The sequence below is a fragment of the Montipora capricornis genome, chromosome 3 (genome assembly GCF_036669925.1).
Source record: "Montipora capricornis isolate CH-2021 chromosome 3, ASM3666992v2, whole genome shotgun sequence".
Classification (NCBI taxonomy): Eukaryota; Metazoa; Cnidaria; class Anthozoa; order Scleractinia; family Acroporidae; genus Montipora; species Montipora capricornis.
This window is the reverse complement of record NC_090885.1, coordinates 24,666,322-24,686,321: the sequence shown is the minus strand read 5'-3', so window position 1 is coordinate 24,686,321 and position 20,000 is coordinate 24,666,322. Positions and strand designations below refer to the sequence as shown.

Genomic DNA, 20,000 nt, shown 5'->3' with positions numbered 1-20,000 from the left:
CCCAGTTTGTCGGTAAGATTATCTCAATGGGTTTTGTCTTTGGTAATATTACTCGTATTATGACAAGGTATTCTCATTTTGATATTTTAAGAAGTCCTACATGGGATGGAAAAATTTCCCTGTCGGTTTCAACTCTGGATGAATTATGTTTTTGGAAAGAGAACATCCTTCCCTAAACAGTAGGCGCCTCTTGTCTACACAGTTCCTTTATTCCCGTGTATGTTATTCCGATGCGAGTTCTACAGGCTGCGCCAGTTATATGTTAGATTTTCATAACACCGTATCCCACAAGTTGTGGAGTGTTGATGAGGCGCAGAAGAGCTCCTCTTACAGGGAACTTAGGGCTGTTTCCCTGGGCCTAGAATCTTTTTGCCTTTACTTAAAGGGCACACTATTAAGTGGTATACTGACAATCAGAGTGTTTCTAGAATTGTTGAAGTAGGAAGCATGAAGGAAGATTTACAATGCTTAGCTTTGCGTATTTTTAGTATGTGCTTGCTCAGTTGCGTCACATTGGTAGTTGAATGGATTCCGAGATCGGCTAATGACAGACCTGATTTTTTGAGCAGAATTGTGGATTATGATGATTGGCGGGTCAAGAGGGACTATTTCCTTTTGGCCGAGGAGAAGTGGGGTCCTCACTCTGTGGACCGGTTTGCGAACTACGAGAATACTCAGTTGCCCCGTTTTAATAGCAGATTTTGGTGCCCTGGTACAGAGGCGGTTGATGCCTTTTCTGTTTCTTGGGTGGGTGAGAATAATTGGCTCGTTCCACCGATTTTTCTCATCCCCAAGGTCCTTAATCGCATGGTTGCCCTCGGCGGTCGCGGTACACTTGCTGTTCCTGCTTGGCCTTCCGCCCCATTTTGGCCTTTAATTTTTACCGACTAGGGTTTGTCTCCCATTTTCTCTGATATTTTCGAGATCCCCTTGGGTACTGATGTTTTCGTTTTGGGTAATTATAAAAATTCCCTTTTTGGATCACCTAATTTTCGTTCAGGAGTTTTGTTCTTGCGTTTTTCCTCGAGAGGCCTTATGTTAACTCCCCCCCCCCCCCACCACCCCCTTTTCAGATTTGTTAGGGGGTTTCTCTGCAGTTTGTAGAGTTCCTACACTCATACCACATGGTATCCGAGTATCGTGGGATGCACTTGGATCCTTGTTTTGTGGGCCACTTGGTCTTTTATTACGTAGCGGCTACTTGGGCCCTTAGCGGTAATATTTTGCTGTGTTTTCCTTGGGACCTCTTGGACCCAAACCTTATTTTGGTTTCACTACGTGTTGTACTTTTCTGATATATATTTTTTCTTTAGTTGGTTTTGTCATTTTATTCTCTCTATTTCTTGCTTCAGATGTTAAAGCAGCTGCCAGTCGGACGTTTGGTGTTTTACTTTGTTAGAAGTTTTGGCTCTCTGCCTTTAATTCTCGAGCTGATAACACGATTATTAATTATTGTACATCATTTTGTAAGTTTAAGGCGTGGTGCTTGCATAGCGCTGGGGAGGTTTCTTTTCTCCCAGCTACTTCTTTCACAGTTTCCTTGTATTTGCATCATCTATTAGAAAGTACATTAGGTAGTTCCACCATCTACGGCGCCTTTTATGCTATTAACTGGGTACATAAGTTATCAGGTTTTGAGAATCGCAATCCCTGTGACAAGTTTCTTGTCAGATCTGTTGTTCAGGCTTCCAGTCGCGCTCCTCGTAAACCTGTCAGGAAGGCGGAGCCCATTACCCCAGAGATCCTTGGCTTAATTTTGCAGCATTATGAGGAAAGTAGTAACTTACTTGATATCAGGTTTGTCTGTATGTGTTTACTCGCATATGCTGGTTTTTTCCGCATTTCCGAGCTTTTAAGTATTAGGAGATCTAATATTGTTACTGAAGATCTTTACCACAAGATTTTCATAGAAGTTAGCAAGACTGATAAGTACAGAGAGGGTTCCTGGGTTTATATTGCCAAGACAGGCAAATTTACTTGGCCTTACACATACCTTATTAAGTACTTAGAAGTTGCCAGGATTCCTTCTTTTTCTCAGCATTTCATTTTCAGATCCTCACGGTACGACAAGAATTTGAAGGGCAACGTCTTGTCTTCAAAGCCCCTCACTGCTAGCAGGGCGGGTGAAATTCTTAAGGAGAAGTTGAAAGCTATTGGATTAGACCCTTCTAAGTTTAGTAATCACAGCCTTAGGTCCGGAGGTGCTACTTACGCTGCTAATCTAAATGTTCCAGATCGGCTCTTCAAAGTTCACGGAAGATGGAAGTCAGATTCAGCTACAGACGGCTATGTCCACGATAAACTCGACTCACGTCTTTATGTTCCTTTGCACATTGGAATTTAATTTATTCAATTTTTGTAAGAGTGATTTTCTACCATTTATACTTCTGTTTTCATGTAAGTTTGGTCGTTTAGGAGGTCGTATTATAGCACTGTCGACCTATTCCTCCTATACAATAAATTCATTATTGCGAATTTGCTTGTGTGTTTTCATCATTACAGAGTTTAGAGCATAAATAAGTTATTTTCGGTACGCAGTTTAGAAAGTGTGTTAAAGATGAAACAACAACAATGATATTCAATGTAAGGAGAAATGTAGACTCGGAAAAATATCCGAGTCCCAGATGGGATTTGAACCCACGACCCTCCGTGATCTAATCGGATGCTCTAACCACAGAGAGACTGGAGACTCTATGGTGAGCAAGGGTCAATTTGTGGGTCTCGACTGGAACCGCATCGCGCGGCTACACAGCCAAGTATTGACTAGCATATTTGAAACTCACTAACAGCATCGCGCTGTCACATTAATGCATATCAAGATGCAGCCAACCAACCTCAAAAGTGAGTGTGTGTTTAGAAAATAACAATTTTTCCATTCCTCGACAATGACGCGACAATCGACGGTCTTGTCAGAGAGCTGCCACAGTACATCGCTGCTACTGGGGATGTGGCTGGTCAATGCAAGGGGAAATTTATCATGCAAATACAACACACAAAAAATCTTAATCCCTGGAGATTTAAATTGGGTACAACATTGCGTTAGCCAATGAGATCCATTGCTTGTCGAGTTAAAGAAAAAGGGGAACGGAGAGGAAGGAAGGGAAGGGAAAAAAGAAAAGAAGAGAAGAGAAGAGAAAAGTGGATAAAAAGAGATAGGGAAGAGAAAAGACGCGAAGAGTAGAGCAGGACTAAAAAAAGTGAAGAGAAGGGAAGAGTGACGGAAAAGAGAGGAAAAACTGAGCTAAGAATTGAATCCTAACGGATAGTATGCCTTTTGTCTCTGCAGTTCACCTGTTTCCGCCGGAGATGTTTGACACCTGCCGCAGGCATCACAACTGTTTCATTTTTTACTGAATTATTTTTAGGTGAAACCACAGGAGGTGACAAACTCAGCAGAAGGATGAACTGAGGATTGATAGGGTTGCAGTGGATAAATGTCTGTTAACAGCCAATACATATTCAGAAGAAAGACAATAATATTCAACAGCCAATACATATTCAGAAGGAAGACAATACTATTATAAATTGCCATATTAAGAACCTTTCTCAACGGAATCTCAAGATAAAATACGCTGTCTTGTTAATCATTATTCTAACGATCTTAACATCAAACTGGTGTTTACTACGCTAAAGAAATCTTTTCCCAGTGAAGGACTCTGTCGAGAAAACGTCGTTCACATCCATATAAATTTAACTGTGATAATCTATCGCTAAGAAAATTCTTTGATCAATATCTGCATCATTCAGGTGATCTGGTGACGTAATTCGGAGAACTGGGAAGAAAAATTTCACCGCCGCATCCCACAACCGCGCGCGGCCTTATTTTCGAATTCAACATGGCAGAGGCAAGGTTAGAGCTCGTCGAATCTACTTAAATGTTCATTCAGTAACAGGAAATGTGGTAGACAAGGAATGATCTGTTGAGTTTTGGTGATGGAAATACTGCAGGCAGTTTGGAAACAACACCTAAGGCCACGCGCGGTTGTAGGATAAGGCGTTAAAATTTTTCTTCCCAGTCCTCCAAATTACGTCACCAGATCACCTGGATATATTCTTCATAATAAGAGTCTCATGCCGCTGATTGGTGGAACATCCGAACTCTCGGAATGTCAAAGGTGCGACTCTAGATAGGAACACTCAGAAAAGTTGGTTTCTCCTTATGATATGGGCACGATTTTGACTGACACAAGCAACAGAAAATTCTGAATTTTGAATTCTGAGTTGCGAGTTCTGCGTTCTAAATTTTTGAGTTGGTGAGTGTGGGCCTGTTAAATCCGGACCTCAATGAAAGCTAACCCTTGAGGAAGATATCACTGAAGCGCCCTCCTAAAGGTATGATTTTAACTTTAACTTTAACTTTACTGAATTTGTTGCGCGTACAAAATAACATCAGCAACTGGAGAAGAAAACAGGACGATGTCCCAATTGATATTCAACAACAATAAATATTAACAAAATAGTAATGATAATTGTAATCGTAAAAGTATGGTAATAAAAATAGTAATATCATGTGTGACAAATTACTCCTTAATTTAGGTGCGAAATTTCAGCGTTAATTTATAATTTCGCATGTGAAATTACAAAATTGCCATGGTAACATCTCTTGTATCTCGATCAGAGCCAAGATGGCGTCTAGATTTAAAACAGTGACCATTGAAGAAGTTACGAAATTAAAAGAAGCGGCAGAAAATTTAAATACGTGAAAGAACACAATTAACTGGGTGAGAGTTTTTGAGAAGTGGTGTGACGAAAATAGCTTTGAGAAAAACCTGGAGATGATTCTTCCCGAGTAGTTGGATAAAGTAATGGAGCGATTTTACAATTACGGTTGAGAGCGTAATTTGTCACCCACGACATTAAAAGGTAATCAAATGGTTTTCTCGTGAAATTAGGAAATAATTTCACGCGCGTTTTGTCAAAATTCTGATAATTTAAGACGCGCGTAAAATTATTTCCTAATTTCACTCGTCGCCATTTGATTACACATACTAATAATTATCATATGATATTATTTACAATCAAGTTAATTTAAAAATAGCTTCATTAACTTACACCCGAATTAACTTACTTTGAAATCTCGGTGAATAGTGGCAGAATATTTAATTACCGAGCCGCACTATTCACCGAGATTGAAACGAATAATTGTTGTAGTATATACTCACTCAGAGGTGTCAACAACATTTGCAAAAGAAAACCATCCCAAGTCCAGGGTTCTTGTTAAGAGCCGGTAACCGGTTATTTTTACAGGCTGTTGAAGTAAGTGTTACCGGCTGTTTCATTGAAATATTTACCGAAATTATCCAACGAATGTTCGTCTGTTCAATGGTGAAATCACATTGCGTTTATGGGAAAATATTCCTTTCCCCTTCCAACCAATCCTGTGAAGATATCTGGCACATGTTATTGCTTCGAAAATATACCATTTCTTAAAGTAATCCAGCTTGTTTTTGCCAACTCATTTCTCGAAACGATGTCCACCATATTTCCTTTCCATTCCTCCTGCAGCCGGGGGAAGCCCCCCATAACCCATTATTAAAGGTTTAAAACATGGCATCCACGCGTGGAAAAAGACGGAAAGGTCTGTCGGAATTTGGTTTTCAACCAAAGCGTAAGAAAAGCGGTGGTGAATGAAAATCAGCAGTCGCATGAGATACATTTTCTTTGACAATCTTTAGGAATAAGACTCTCAGACTGGGATGCTGTTGGAATATAGTAACTTGATTTGAAAATTAATACTAATTAAACGGAGTAATTTAAGTTTGTTTATTGGCATTAGCAAATTATTTATCTACAGTAGATTGATTACAACATTTTATCAAAAGAGTACCTTACTATAACTGATTTCATAAATGAAAATGACGACTTAGACTATAACAATACTTTATTGGCTCGTGAAAAAGAGTGCCACGAGACATGTCAAAAGACAGTTTGAATCACTGAAACCCAGGAGCTCCAGGGGGCTTTGCCCCTGCACCGCCACCAGGGACCAACGTGGCCCCCACACCCTCAGAGAGAGGGACAGGTAACAAAGTTACCTGCTATTTATTGTTTTTTACCTCCTATTCAAAAACTTAGCAAGAACCCTGAAGTCGATTTAATTGACGTCTCAGTTCATGCGTGGAAAACGTGGAAAACGTGCAAGCGGCACGAAGCATGCGCGAAAGAGTTTATAGATGCTTCAAACATGGTGAATCTAAATTACCTTCATTAAAATCCTCGTCACAAACAGAAAAATGGTCATTTAACACCGTTTAAATCAGCAATCTAAACATTTTCACCGTTCGATCAAAGTTAGAAGTTCCATGATTTGAAATGGAAAGTGAAAGTGCAGTTGGTAAAGGATCCACATGAAATGGCGACTCTAATTGAGGTGGGCATTGGTTTATTGTAAAATGACCCGTCTTGTTTCCTTGCAGCCATGTGGAGCTTTCTGAAACATATTTTTAATTCCTCGATTTCAGTAACAAATTCGTTCTGCTGAGCGACCAGCCCTACAAAATAGAATGACTCCGTGAGAAAGAAATTGTTGGCCTGAAGATTGTTTAATTTTCAGCAATAATTATCTGGAAAAACGAAGTCAAACACTGTTTGGCAAAAGTATGAACTCTTCTCTTACCTTTGAAAACTTTCAGGCCAAATTTTGTGTATTTTCAATATTTCCGATTCTGAAATGCTGGCGAGTTTACGCCGGCCATTTTGTTTGTTTGGATCACGCATTATTCACTCCCTCCGTAGGGAGTGAATAATGCTCAATTACTCCGAGATAGCGAACCAATCAGACATTTTTTTTGGGACGGGGGAAGGCCTTGCGACAAACGACGCCAGAGAAGATTACTTTTTTAGTGTTCATGGCCCTGGATTTACATGCGGATCATTATTGGATTATTTTCTGTGTTTTAGACTTCCTCGTACTGAACTCAACAGTGCAGCTTCGAATCACTAGGCTCCTTAATTCTACCCCCAAATATAAGTAATCATTACCTGACTTTGCTTTTGCACCATCTGCAATCAGCTTTCAAGTCTCACTGTGCGACTCAAACATTTGTCTTGAAAATCAGCCGCGTCTGTGTTGATCAGCACATGCTCTATTAATAGATGTGAAGGCAATACCTTTTAACTAAATTAGGTTGATGGTGGGGTTCTTTTCTCTTTTTCATATACGAAAGAGAGGAGAATCCTTATTTGCCGCGGAGTCTCAATGTCTGTCGTTGGTATACACCTGTTTTGTCAGTTAAAAATTAAGAGCTTTTAAAGGCAACTTACTTTAGATTTTTTTCACGATTACAGTTTTTTTATCAGAACATTGAAGAGGTTGAGAGTCAGTTAAGAACGTCTTTATTTCGTTCATTTGTTTTCGCTTTTTAGTTTTTGTGAGTAGTATCAGAAACCCATAAGGGTTGAAACGTGTAACGCGCGTTCACAGCTTCCGAATATTAAGTGCGAACTGATTGGTTGAATGTTTCAGTGCTAAGTACCATATTTGGAAACCCTTCGCTCTTGTTGTTCCAAATATGATACTTAGCAAACTGAATATTCAGAAGCTTGTTTCCCAGCACACAAGGGGCCGTTACACGTTTCAACCCTTATGGCTTTCTGGTAGTATAAAATACAGGTAGAAGAAATGTAAAGTTGTAGTCCAACAGGACAATTAACGCAACTACGTATGGGCATCTTTAACCATTAATAATATGGTTTTCTTATTCCACGATACACTACTGATCATAAACCGAAGAACAGCTGCGTTTGTAGTCTAATTAGCTCTTTTCCATACAATTTTAAGAACGTTTTAAACTCAGATCCCTTAAAAATAAGAACGGTCGGTGTATATCTTTTACTGCATGGGCGATAACAACAGAGGAAACTGGAAACTCAAGCAACGCTTATTAGCACGAATAAACAATTACGAAATTAATGCAGCAAAACAGAGAAAATGCGACTTCTCTTGACTCTGATATACACAAGAGCGAACCTTATTTCACTTTGTAGAAGCATGGAACTCGCAACAAGTGATTTTTTTTTCCATTTTTTGTTCTGAATCTTGATGTGTTAAAGTTTTCTGATTCTTCCTTTCATTCTCTGTTTGTTAGCAATTCCCAGGCCCCCGCTATATAAGAAGTTTGTCCTAGAACTCTCTGTAAAACACTGGAGCAACCACTTTGTACCATTTTGCATAAAGGAATTTTCCTAAATGGAAGTGTAATGATATTGCCATGTTTATCGAGCGCATGACTTTCTTTCCTCTCATTGTTTTCCAAACTTACAGATTAATGTCTGTAGTAATTTACGTTAAAAGAAAACGACAAGAATTTCCGTCGACACGATAACGTCTTTAGTAAAGGGGAATGAAGACAAGCAAAAAGTAGCTGCTCTCGTCTTAGCAAGTTTTTGTTTCTTTCTCTTGCTATTAAGTGAGCTACACTTATACTTCCAATATGGAACCCACAGTTTTCTTTGGGACGGCATATGATATCAAACTTCACGTTGGCCTAGGCAATCTCATCTAAACCTACGGCAAATTTCATTTCTTTATCAGGAGTCGGTTTCCGTCTTTACACGGAAGTAAATCTCGTAAGAGTTATTATTAGATGACGATGAAATAAAAATGCAATTTGCTTGTTTTTTTTTTCTTTTTAATGGAACCGTTTATATTAAGTGATGATTGTATACTCACGAAAGAAATTCGAAATTATCATTTCACACCTGGGTTTTTTATGTTCTCTCGCATATCAAGTGAATAGCAAGGTTAAAAATTGAGTAGAAAATGCACAGTTTGTCGACAGGTACAAAATTACTCACTCGCGCACCTGCTACTGTCCTCTCACAAGAATCCAAACATGTAAGAAGAAGGAAAATAAAGAAAATATAATAACCAACTCACAGTAGTAATGAACTGGGAGCAATGTGACTGGAATTATTTGAAAACTAAACCTACGCAAGAAATATGATATAATATTAGTGATAGTAGCTCGTCCATTAATGCATCCCCTTGCACTTAATTCCTTCCCCCAAAAGACAGATAATGATAACTCCCGGTATTGCACAGAAAGATTGCTATTATGAAATCAAGCCACAGGACTATCGAATGAAATGTCGAATGAGGATGAACACTTTCTCGAGCAATTGTCTTTGAGTTTCAATGCAAAAACATATTCGGCAAGGCCACCTTGCTTTAAAGCGCCATGTGGTTTATGGTGAATGTGTGTTAAACCACGTTCATTAAGAAATATTAAGACTGGTGTCTATGACATCATTTTACTCAATTGAGACGGCAATTGCTTTAACTGAAAAAATACGCATTAAAAGCCATCTGGTAGCACACGAAGGGTACAAGTATCAAAGAGAAGAGTCGATCAGTCACTCAGTCATTATTCTTCGAAAGTTAGACCGAACACAGCCGCTCTCAGTCAAACGATGCGACACGGAAAAGCTATGTTCTTTTTCAGATACGTAAGTTACCTTCTCCTCAGAGACTTGCCGTATTCCAAATTGTAGGTTACTGAAATCGTCGTAATAAGACTTTGCCTGGATCGAAGCATGGATCCAGTTAGAATGAGACAGCAGGTGTTGAGGTGCAAACTCGCATTGCAGTACACTTGTAGTATTAATCAAGTACAAGTAGAAGAGTTAGATGTATGCTTAATTTTGCGTTTGACACACTGATATCTAGATCAATTTGATAGGTAGAGGGAGTGCTTTAAAGCCACATTGTCAGACATCAATCGTAAGAATCCCCATTTCGACCTCGTGCTTGCTAACATTTGCGCCAGTTGTTCCACAATCCAACCGGCTATCACAATATTTCTCCTTCCTTTACCGCTGACTGATTGGTTCAGCCTTTCACCAAACCGCAGGAGGTCCCTTTTGGAATTTGAAATCCAGCTGCTATCGGGATGAACTCTCAGGTTCTTAAACTAACTGAAGGGAAAAAGACTGCCTCATTAATCAAATCGGGAATTTATAAGGCCTTCCTTTTCTGTAATTTGTTTATCTTCCAGTGGTGAAGTCTAACATAAGCATTAGAATAACTTTACAGAGAAAATGCGCTGTATAACTGTTATAACATCATAATTACTTTCTTATTCCAAATTTTAGGCGACAATTTTTGTTCTTTGCACTCACTCTTCTTTGGCAAAAGAAGGAGAAAAGTACACGGAATCATCGCTGTCAGGTTTAGCGGATGACGTGCATTTGCAGGCTGTCGGTGATCAACCCGCAGAGAAACGCAAAGATACATCTCCCAAATCAGCGTTTCATGTTCTGAAAGATCAGTACGCCGCAAGAAAATTTAGGGAGGGTTCAATCAGTTCGGTATCTGACAAATTCAAAACGATGGTGCAGAGAAGTCAGAATGGATGCGTTGAAAGAATCGAATGGAAGCCTAATCATTGTAATAGCTCGGGTGTGCTAGTTCACGTATGTCGTGATACAAGCTTGTTTCATTGTCAGTCAGCTATTCCATGCCATGGGTTTAAAAAATGTGTTCCTATTAAGACATATTTCGCATCATGTAATCGTAGATTTGTAACAGGTTGTGGATGCGACGATACGTGCCAATATTATAACGCTTCACGTGCATAATACACGAAATAACGGAAGATGTAAACGTTAACGCAGTTTATTAAAAGAAAAGTATTTCGTCAAGGCGACGTTTGAAAATTTGATCTGGCCGTTCGGGTAATAGAGTTGAGGTTAGCGCGTTTTGTAAGAACATGCACCCTCTCCCCCCACCCCTCATTAACCCAACCCACCAATGCAACTTAAAGAGACAAATTCGCCTAAAGAGTCACGTTACTTGAATTGGGTGTTTACATCTATCCAAGACGGTCTCTGCGTGCATATGCTGTGTGCACCATGTTCGTTGTTGCTGCTGTGCTTTTGCAAATGGAACCAGTAGTTGGTCTAAAACTTTGAGGAATTTTCCAAAAATCGACTGTGGCTCTTGCTTAGACTGGTTAAATCGCGGATGAAAAAAAAAACCGGGGAGAAAAGCTACAAGTTTTTTCTCTAAGGGTATGTTTTTGACATTTACACCGCCGAAGAATATAGAAATTTTTACGTGAAAGCTCCTTGTTATCGATCTCTCAAAAAGAGTAACGAGCCACATCTCTTGGTAGTAATCTTAAAGGAAATAGAAGATGATCAAGCAGCGGTTCATCGAGCTCACTGTTCGTGTGAAGGAGGAAGTGGAGGGCACTGTAACCATAAATTTGCGTTGCTTTAAAAATGAATGATAATTCGTGTTTAAAAATCAAGGATATGCCAAGCGATGTTATTTGCACAAGAGTAGTATACTAAGTGGGGGTTCTGCGGCGGGTGGATCAGTGGATAATGTGGATCGACCGATTCGATCCACATCCCTCGCCCCTAACCCTTAACCCCAAAGCCTAACGAACAAGTTAGCCCCAACCCTTCCCCCAAACGGGTTAAAAAGCTATTTTTCAACTTTTCGCCTCTCCTCACATGATGTTACTGCGTTAGAGTTGTCGAAAACGCAATAACACTTTTCTTTTATATGAACCGTCAATTAAATATTTAAGAACTTGAATGGGACTGATACACTTGATTGCGCACATACTAAGAGTCCTTATTGTCTTCAATGAGAATATAATGGTTTAATAACTTCAACGGGATCGTCACAATTGATTGCACATATACAAACTGCACAATGAGCTATGTCCACATGCCTGAACATGCCCAATTGACGTCACAATGACAACTATTTTCAGCCAGTTAAATTAGTAATTATACAAAGATAAATTCGGGAAACATTCTTTCATTTCAAAGCGAGTGCTAGCAGAGTGTGGATCAAAGAAGAACTCTTCCTTCGTAAAATGGCTATCATCTCTGAAATTTGTGAGAAAGAGTTCACCCAAATGAGAAACCTAAGGCGGCACAAGAAGGTCCAAGAAGACGATTCATGGCGACTATTCTTTCACTTGTGAACGGTGTGGCGATGCCTTTAATCGAAAAGATGCATTGAAGCGCCACATGGAGAAACGGTCATCACTTCTTTCCATCCCTTAAACTGACATTTCCCTTTTTATTCAACTTATACGACGTACAATCTACTTTAGAATTCAAATCTACTTCAGAGTTTAAACAAGCTGAGAAGATTCACAATAAGCGAGGCAAAGAGTTGAACCCGGATCTATGGCTTCACCTTGCAGTTTCCGATATCCACTAGACTAACGAGACAACCTCCTGGAAATCGAATTTTTTAGAGTATTTAAATGGTAGTACCCAGCAAAACAATTGGAAGTTAACCGTCTTCAACGGGGTTTTTAGACCTAAATACTGTAGATCAGCGCGGCATAGCTTATAAACTCTATTTCTTGTTGAACTAAAGCTGTAATTCTGCCTGTTGTCATTCTTTTTAGAGTGGTAAGCTTGTCAATATTAACATGGGATATCGGGTCGTGTAACTATTACGAAATGTCCAATGTCAGTTTGAGGGACGGAAATTAGTGTTGACCTGGAGAAACATTCTCAAGAGAGAACTCACCAATATCATTCTTGTTCTCGAAAGTTCTATGGTCATGATAAGTGTTTGGAACACCAGAAGGTATGCGAGTTTGAGAAGTTTCAGGGACGCCGAGACGGCGGCAAGCGAAAATATCTCGAAGGAGAAGAAAATGGAGAGCACAAAGCAAAGCAATCGAGATGGGATGACGCAATGGTCAATACGACTACGGAGGGGAATGATGTACACTCGGGCGAAGATACTGGTTGTTCTAAGAATCCTTGCGCTTTGACGACCGCAATGAAAGACTCCCTGAAAAGCTTCAAGTTAAAGCCTCGAAATCAAGAGAAACACGACTTCAGGATATTATTACACGGTAAGAAAAAGTCACTGGTCAATCGCGTGAGCCAAGAACTAACAACGAAGAGAGGACTCAAGTGGTTCGTGAGTGTTCAAGTTAAGTTAATCAAACCGAAAGCAGATAATTCTGACGAGATCTCAGAGCCTCATTTTCGCAGTTTTTGCATGACAACCGTGAAGGATAACCATGAAGTTGAAAAACAGCTCGACGAAGCAAGCCAGAAGATTTTAAGTGCTTTCTCAACGTATCAGAAGGAAGGAAGTGGTTGGACACTATCTGAAATCCTGCACCTCGATTTGAAAGTAGCTCAGTGCAAACCATTGAAAGGTTCTAGTCATTTGCCTTTACCCAAAAAATTATCATTAACGTTGAAAACGAGGATAGCAAGTGCTTCATGTGGAGCGTTTTGGCGGCTTTACATCCCATCCAACGCAAAGCTAACCCAGAGCGAATTTATCATTACCGACTCTACGTGAATGAAGTGAACTCGGATGGTATTGAGTATCCTGTAACTGTCAGCAAGATCCCAAAGTTTGAGAAGCAGAACAAGACTGGCGTCAACATGTTTGGACTTGAAGGAGGAGATTTGTTCCCGGTGTACCTCACCAAAGAACGCGAATTTCCCGTGCTGTTGTTTTCCAAAGGGGAAAAACGTCATTACTGCCTCATCAAAAATCTCAACCGACTTCTTTTCAGTCAAACAAGGCACAAAGCTCAAATGTAGTACTGCCCTTATTGTCTTCACGGCTTTGTGCGGGAACAGCTACCCCTCAGAGAATAGAGCTGCCCAATGAGGATAACATGTTTCTGCAGTTTAAGGATTTCCAAAAAAGGCTACGAGTTCCCTTTGTTATTTACGCTGATTTCGAGAGCCTGACCACCAAGATTCAGTCCGCCACACCAGATCCTAGCCAATCCTCGACGGCCAAATTTCCCAAACATTAAGCATGAGGTTTTTGCTAAAGACCAAAATACTGTAAACCCCCCGTACTCTATCGCGGAGAAGATTCAGTGGATAACTTCCCAGAAGCGTTACAGTAAGAAGAAGAAAAAATTCACGCTCATGAAAGAGATTGTGCCGATGCAATTAAGCCCTTCTGAAGAGCAAGAATTTCAACAAACCACTCATTGTCATATTTGTAGAGAAGAGTTTGGTGCCGATCGGGTTCAAGATCACTGTCACCTCACTGGTAAATTCCGAGGGACGGCCCACAATGCTTGCAATTTGAAGTTTCAATTCACGGGTCGAATTCCGGTCATTCTTCATAATCTCAGAGGCTATGACTCACACCTCATTATGCAAGGCGCGGGAAAGTTGAAAAACAAGACCATAAATTGCATTCCAAACAATATGGAAAAGTACATTTCCTTCTCGATCGGCCACTTGGATTTTCTAGACTCGCTTCAATTTACGAAAGCGTCTTTAGAAAAGCTTGTTGCGAATCTGGCAAACAAGAGAGATTGTAATTTAATGTTCTCAAGCGCTACATCGAGGAAAGCAAAGTACCTCTGCTGTTGAGAAAAAGCGTGTATCCATACGATTATATGGACAATATGAACAAGTTTCAAGAGCGACAACTCCCACCCAAAGAGGCCTTCTTCAGCTACCTTACCGAAGAACATATCAACGATGAAGATTACCAGCACAGGCGCGTAGGAGGAGGGGGGGGGGGGGGTTAACAATGGGGCACTGAAAACACAAACTGTTGATTTTCAGATTTTAGCAAATAGTGGAGGAATGGAAAACAAACTTCGAGTGTTGCAGCTTTTAAATAGACCTTTTTGCAGATACGGCAAAACGCAGATACACCTACGCGCACCGGTGGCTCAGTTAGTTGATATACGGCGGCCATTTTGATTTCTATTGTTTCGAAAGACATTATGGGATGCTCAGGGGGCAAATTAATATGTATTTGCCCCCTGGGCATCCCATTATAGCTACTTGAAACAATAGAAATCAAAAAGGCCGCCGTATCTGCAAAAAGGTCTATTACCCTGCAAGAAAACGCTAAAAGTATCGGGAAAGTATTAAATTGTTACGAGAATGGGTACATGTGAAATTCGAGAACCTTACATTAAGTATAGAGTTTAAAAAATGCCCTCTAAACGATCAGCCGGACGATAAGCTTCTATTTTAAGTTACTTTTCCAAAGGTAAGTGACTAATTGTTCATCTTTTATTCCTTTTAGGCTAAAATTCGTAATGTTAGACCACAAAAGCGTGTTTAGGCCCGTATACTGTTGTGTTATATTTAACATCGATCGTTTTACGTGGATATAGACTTACACAATCGCAAGGATCAATAAGGACAGAGCCTCGCTAAACTAGCCGTAGTTACGTACTGAGAGGCCAAGTTACATGTATTCGTAATTTAAGCAACTCAAGCCTTCGAAAAGGCCTTTGGATATGTCAACCAGCCGGCAAAACGTAAGCTTAGGCCCGGGCCAAAGGTCGAACTTGTCATGTACACAGAGATTCCAACCCTCCCGATTTGATCGGGAGTCTCCCGATTTCATGTGTTGCCTCCCGCTCTCCCGATTTTTACCAAATTCTCCCGATTTATTATAAAATTCTAAAAACTAGGGAAAAATTGCTAATCTTTAGAATTTTTGGTGATCTGTCACTGTGAAACGTACTTTCTTCGCGAAGAGCATTATGGTATGTTATGACCGTGCAGGCTCATAAGGTCAGCAGTCTTACCCGACTTAGCTGCAAAATCATGGCGGACAGGGCGAAGCGTCATGACGGAGACTCTAGTTCTGAATGTGATTCCTCAGAAGATAGCCGTAATAATGATCAGAAGCAGGCCAGAAAGAAGACAAAAAAATATAAAACCAGATACGTATCCATCCCTCAAGGCTTGTCCTGTGTCTGTTTTCGAAAAGGAGTACAGGTTCTACTGCAGTTGTTGTAATTCAAATCTCTCGTGTGCGCAAGGAGGCATGAATGATGTTGCCAAACACGCAATAAAAGATTGATTTCTAAAGATTTTAATTTACTCGAAGCCTTCAATTTGTTTAACATATGTCTAAAAAAGTGACATTTGATTGGTTTCATCATGGCTTTTAGGTACCCCAAAGGATAAAGTGAATGAGAAAGCAGCAACGAATAGTTCATCACGCAGGTTTTTGCAGAAACTGGCTGAGGAGGATCCGACAACTGTTCATCCATCAATACAAGCGGAGGTTAAAATAGCCATGATGATCGTTCATCACAATACATTTTTCAATTTATCAGACCATCTGACACAAATTGTTAAATCTGAATTCCAAGGCAGTGCTGCAGCTGAAAATTTTGCTTGTGGACGTACTAAGACTTCTGCCATTATTAGCTGCCTTGGAGACGAATTTAAGGCGGAATTGAATTCCATTCAGTTTTATGATTGATGGAAGTAATGACACTGGAATAGCAAAAATGTATCCCGTCATAGTCCGCATTTATGATGTGAACTTCAACAGAGTAATGACAAAGTTTCCGGACATGAACCTCATTGAAGGAAGTACAATTGGAACATCTGCGACTATCTTTTCCAGAAATATGAAATTTCTTGGAATTCCGTAACAGGACTGGGAGTTAACAACACCAATCTTAACATTGGTGCACGTGACTCCATTAAAAGTCGGGTGCTGGCAAAACAGCCCAACGTTGTTCTTGCAGGCTGCCCATGTCATATGTTGCACAATGCGGTGGCAAAAGGTGCCACTGCATTTACAGATGCTACTGGTTTTGACTTGGAAGATCATTGTGTTGACTTGTTTTATTGGTTTGACAAATCATCTAAGAGGAAAGGAATTTTGAAGGAGTATTGTATGTTTTGTGATACTGAGTATGAGGCAGTGGTAAAGTACGTTTCTGTTAGATGGCTTTGTCTAGAGCGTTGCTTGGATCGAGAATTAAAGAATACCATGCCCTGAAGTCATACTTTCTGTCAGAACATGAAAGTGATAATCGATTTAAACGCCTGAATGAATCGTTCCAGCGCCCAATGAGTGAAATATATCTCATGTTTTTTCAACCAGCAATTGCCTTGTTAACCAATTTCAACAGGTTTTTGCAAAGGGAAGATCCTCTCATATACTTGATGCATACACAGATGGAAACTTTCGTAAACAAGTAGGCTGTTAAATAAACACCAGAGAAAGTCATGGAACACAAAGAAAAGTTTGGAACTTTGAAGGGTTTGACATTAGTTTGGAGAATCAGAACGCAGATGCGGCTGTGACAATTATGGTAACAAAGGGACGACTCAGAAAGTTTCTGGATGAAGGAGACATTGACAAACGTGATGTTCACAAATTTCATGATGGTGTCAGAAGGTTTTATATCACAGTTTTCACATACTGCACAAAATGGTTACCACTTGGCAACCCCCTGATGAAAAACTGTGTTTTCATTTATTTCAGTTTAAGGAATGAATGCAGTATGGACAATAGAGAAGAAGTGCTGTCTTTTCTAGAGCACATACACAAAGAGGTGATCAATAATCCTCGAACAATGGATACCTTAGAAGAGGAATTCTTTTTCTATCAGGCCATGACAGGAGCCCATCAAGGGGACCCGCTATCTCCACTAATTCCTTCAGTCAACCCTTTCCCGCGTAGATTTTATTTTAAGAACGGCTTTTTCCCGCGAAAAGTATCATATTTCTGTCGAGTAAACCGCGAAAAGCGGAAAAAAAAATGGGGGACGAAGGCGAAACCATCCAGGATCCCGTCCATTAACTGTTTTTCCTTTTACCGTGTATCGTTTTCCTAGTTTTACAGCCGTAGGGAACTGGATAGTTAATGAACCGCCAGACTGAGCATAACGTGATGGAAAAAATCTTCGCAAGTTCTCGCAAGCTCGTGGGGAAACTCATTATTAATGGTTCTGTGTAGTGTTTTATCGTCGTCAGTTCCCATGGAAGCTCTGCGAAAAGTGTCCATAATGAAACGTTCTACGGATGAATCGGATCTTTCCGATGGCCAGCGTAGAAAAAGTGCTATATCATTGGATTTCGGTCTTCTACGTAGCGCCGAATGCGAAGGGTCCGAAGCCGATGAGCGGGATTGTGCAACTACAAGTTCTAGTATCAACGACGTTTTGCGAAGGAAACTCTTGCCGAAGAAAACATCTAATTCTGCTGAGGTTACTGCGAAAGCGGCTCGACTGGAGAGGCTACAAAGGTGGCACCGTAAGTAGGGAAAAAACTGTTCCTAAAAACTGTATGTTGCCTTATTTATCCCGCTTTAATTGCCTAATAAACTTAAAGAAAACCAATGCAAATTGAAAACATATCAACAAATATCGTTGGCAATCAAAATCGTTTATTACTTTCTTACCTTGCTAATTTCACAGCTTCTTTCTTTGTTTAGTTGAAAATAAAATATTTTAACTAACTAGAATAATAAACTCAAAACAAAAAAATAAAAATGTGAAATAGCAGGCTTTAGGGCCTGTTTACATGGAGGTGGGGGACCCCAGGTAGGTGAGGTAACCCGCCTAGGTGGGGTAACCCGCCTCTCCATATAATCTCTCATTTTTATTTGATCATGTTTACATGATAGGTGGGGTAACCCGCCTAGGCGGGTTGCCCGGTCTGCCAGGTAGGGTAATCCTGTCAGCCGGGGTCGCATTTTGCCATGTAAACGACTCAAGGTGGGGTAACCCGCCTAGCCGGGGTCGTGTTCATGCGCGCCAAAGCGCGCCAACATTTGAAGCAGAACAATATGGCCGCCCACGCTTACAAACCCGGCGAGCTTTTTCGCCGGCTTCATCTGGATAACGTGCAACAGAGCGAAGAAAATCAAGCATATTCTGGGATTGTGAGTGAAGAAGATCCGATGGAGTCCCACACATCCACTGTCAACAACTTTACTTTGCCTAGTCGGCCGTCGATAGCACAAGCAGCGCAAGGCAAGAGAAAAGCCTCTGAGAACAAAGAACAGTCAACAGCCCCTAAGAAAACCAAGAAGAACCCTAAAAACAAGGCATGGAGCGCTGATCAAGTTGAACTTCTTTTGAGATACCTAAAAGACTTCAAACCGAAGTGCGACTTTAATGGAATCGATTTCGAGGCCGACCTGGCCTCTATGTATACGGAGATACGTCGGTGTATGGCTGCCGATTTTCCAGAAGAATTTGGTCCCGAGGTTGTTACTGAGCCTATAAAACCGCTCAAAGAAATGAGTGAGAAAGAATACGAAGCCTTCAAAAAACACAGAGATAGTGAAAGAACTCATTTAAAAAAAGGGTACGATAGAGTGAAAGAAAAGATTCGAAACGTGAGGCAAGATTTCCGCACAGCAGTGAACAAGGGAACAAGAAGTGGTAGTGGGAAAATTGTTCAAGAAAATTTCGATTTGTTGTCTGAAATATGGGGTGTCTCGCCAGCTACCACGTCCCTTTCCTTTGGAATTGATGCAGACACATTAGGAACAGACATCAGCTCGGAAATACATAATGAAACGCTAGAAGGTTAGTGTTATTAAAAAAGTTAAATCTTCATTTTTATATTTATTCATTTATTTATTTATTTATCTATCTATTTATTACAATATATGGCTAAAAGGCCAAATGATAATTTTTAAAGGAGTCCTAAACCCCATGGCCATATAAAAACAGATTTTAACCTTTGAATCTCCAATATCAACATACAAATTTAACAGTCATCTTCTCTTATTGTTCTACTTGGGGTACTATTTTGAAAGATGAAAACAAATTTTCTATCATTAGTAATGATTCTCATGATATTCATTGCCTGAGTGAGTGCTGCATGTTGAATGGATATTATGAAGAGTTATTGGCTGTTGATCACAACTGAGGCAAGAGGCCTGTTCATACTTTTGTTGATTTATGGCAAGTGATGAAAATGACTATTATTTTAGAAAGAAGAAATAGTTATTCTGTAAGACAGTTCTTTTACCTCCAATTATTCAATTTTACAAATTATAGATGCATCAACTGTAGAGTCAACTGATTCCTCCAGTGAAAGCCTATCTGCAGAAACCCCAGTACTATCCCCAGGTCAGAAAAAAAGTAAAGGTGTCTCTCTCTCCAACATCCCCAAGTTGGTTGACAATAAGAGAAGGCATATGGAGAAAACACTGTCCCAGGCGCAACGAGACCAGCCGTTGATGAATACTGCTAAAGAAGATCTTCTCATGAAGAAAGAAATGATGGAGTCATTTCAACAACCAA

The 20,000-nt window shown here is 40.1% G+C and overlaps 1 protein-coding gene and 1 long non-coding RNA gene across 2 annotated transcripts in view; both read left to right on the top strand.

Annotated features, from left to right (window-relative positions):
- The first annotated feature begins 9,316 nt into the window (after window positions 1–9,316).
- On the top strand, window positions 9,317–10,656 carry LOC138042632 (uncharacterized). Its single transcript, XR_011131051.1, has 2 exons — window positions 9,317–9,447; window positions 10,093–10,656. It is a non-coding gene; the product is annotated as an uncharacterized lncRNA (long non-coding RNA).
- A 7,873-nt stretch (window positions 10,657–18,529) lies between these two features.
- LOC138039986 (uncharacterized) overlaps window positions 18,530–20,000 on the top strand; it is a 1,809-nt gene continuing 338 nt past the window's right edge. Inside the window, exons 1-2 of the mRNA XM_068885797.1 lie at window positions 18,530–19,277; window positions 19,755–20,000. The exon at window positions 19,755–20,000 is cut by the window's right edge and continues 338 nt beyond it. Coding sequence (XP_068741898.1) covers window positions 18,530–19,277; window positions 19,755–20,000 — 994 coding nt within the window. The remainder of the gene's footprint in view (window positions 19,278–19,754) is intronic.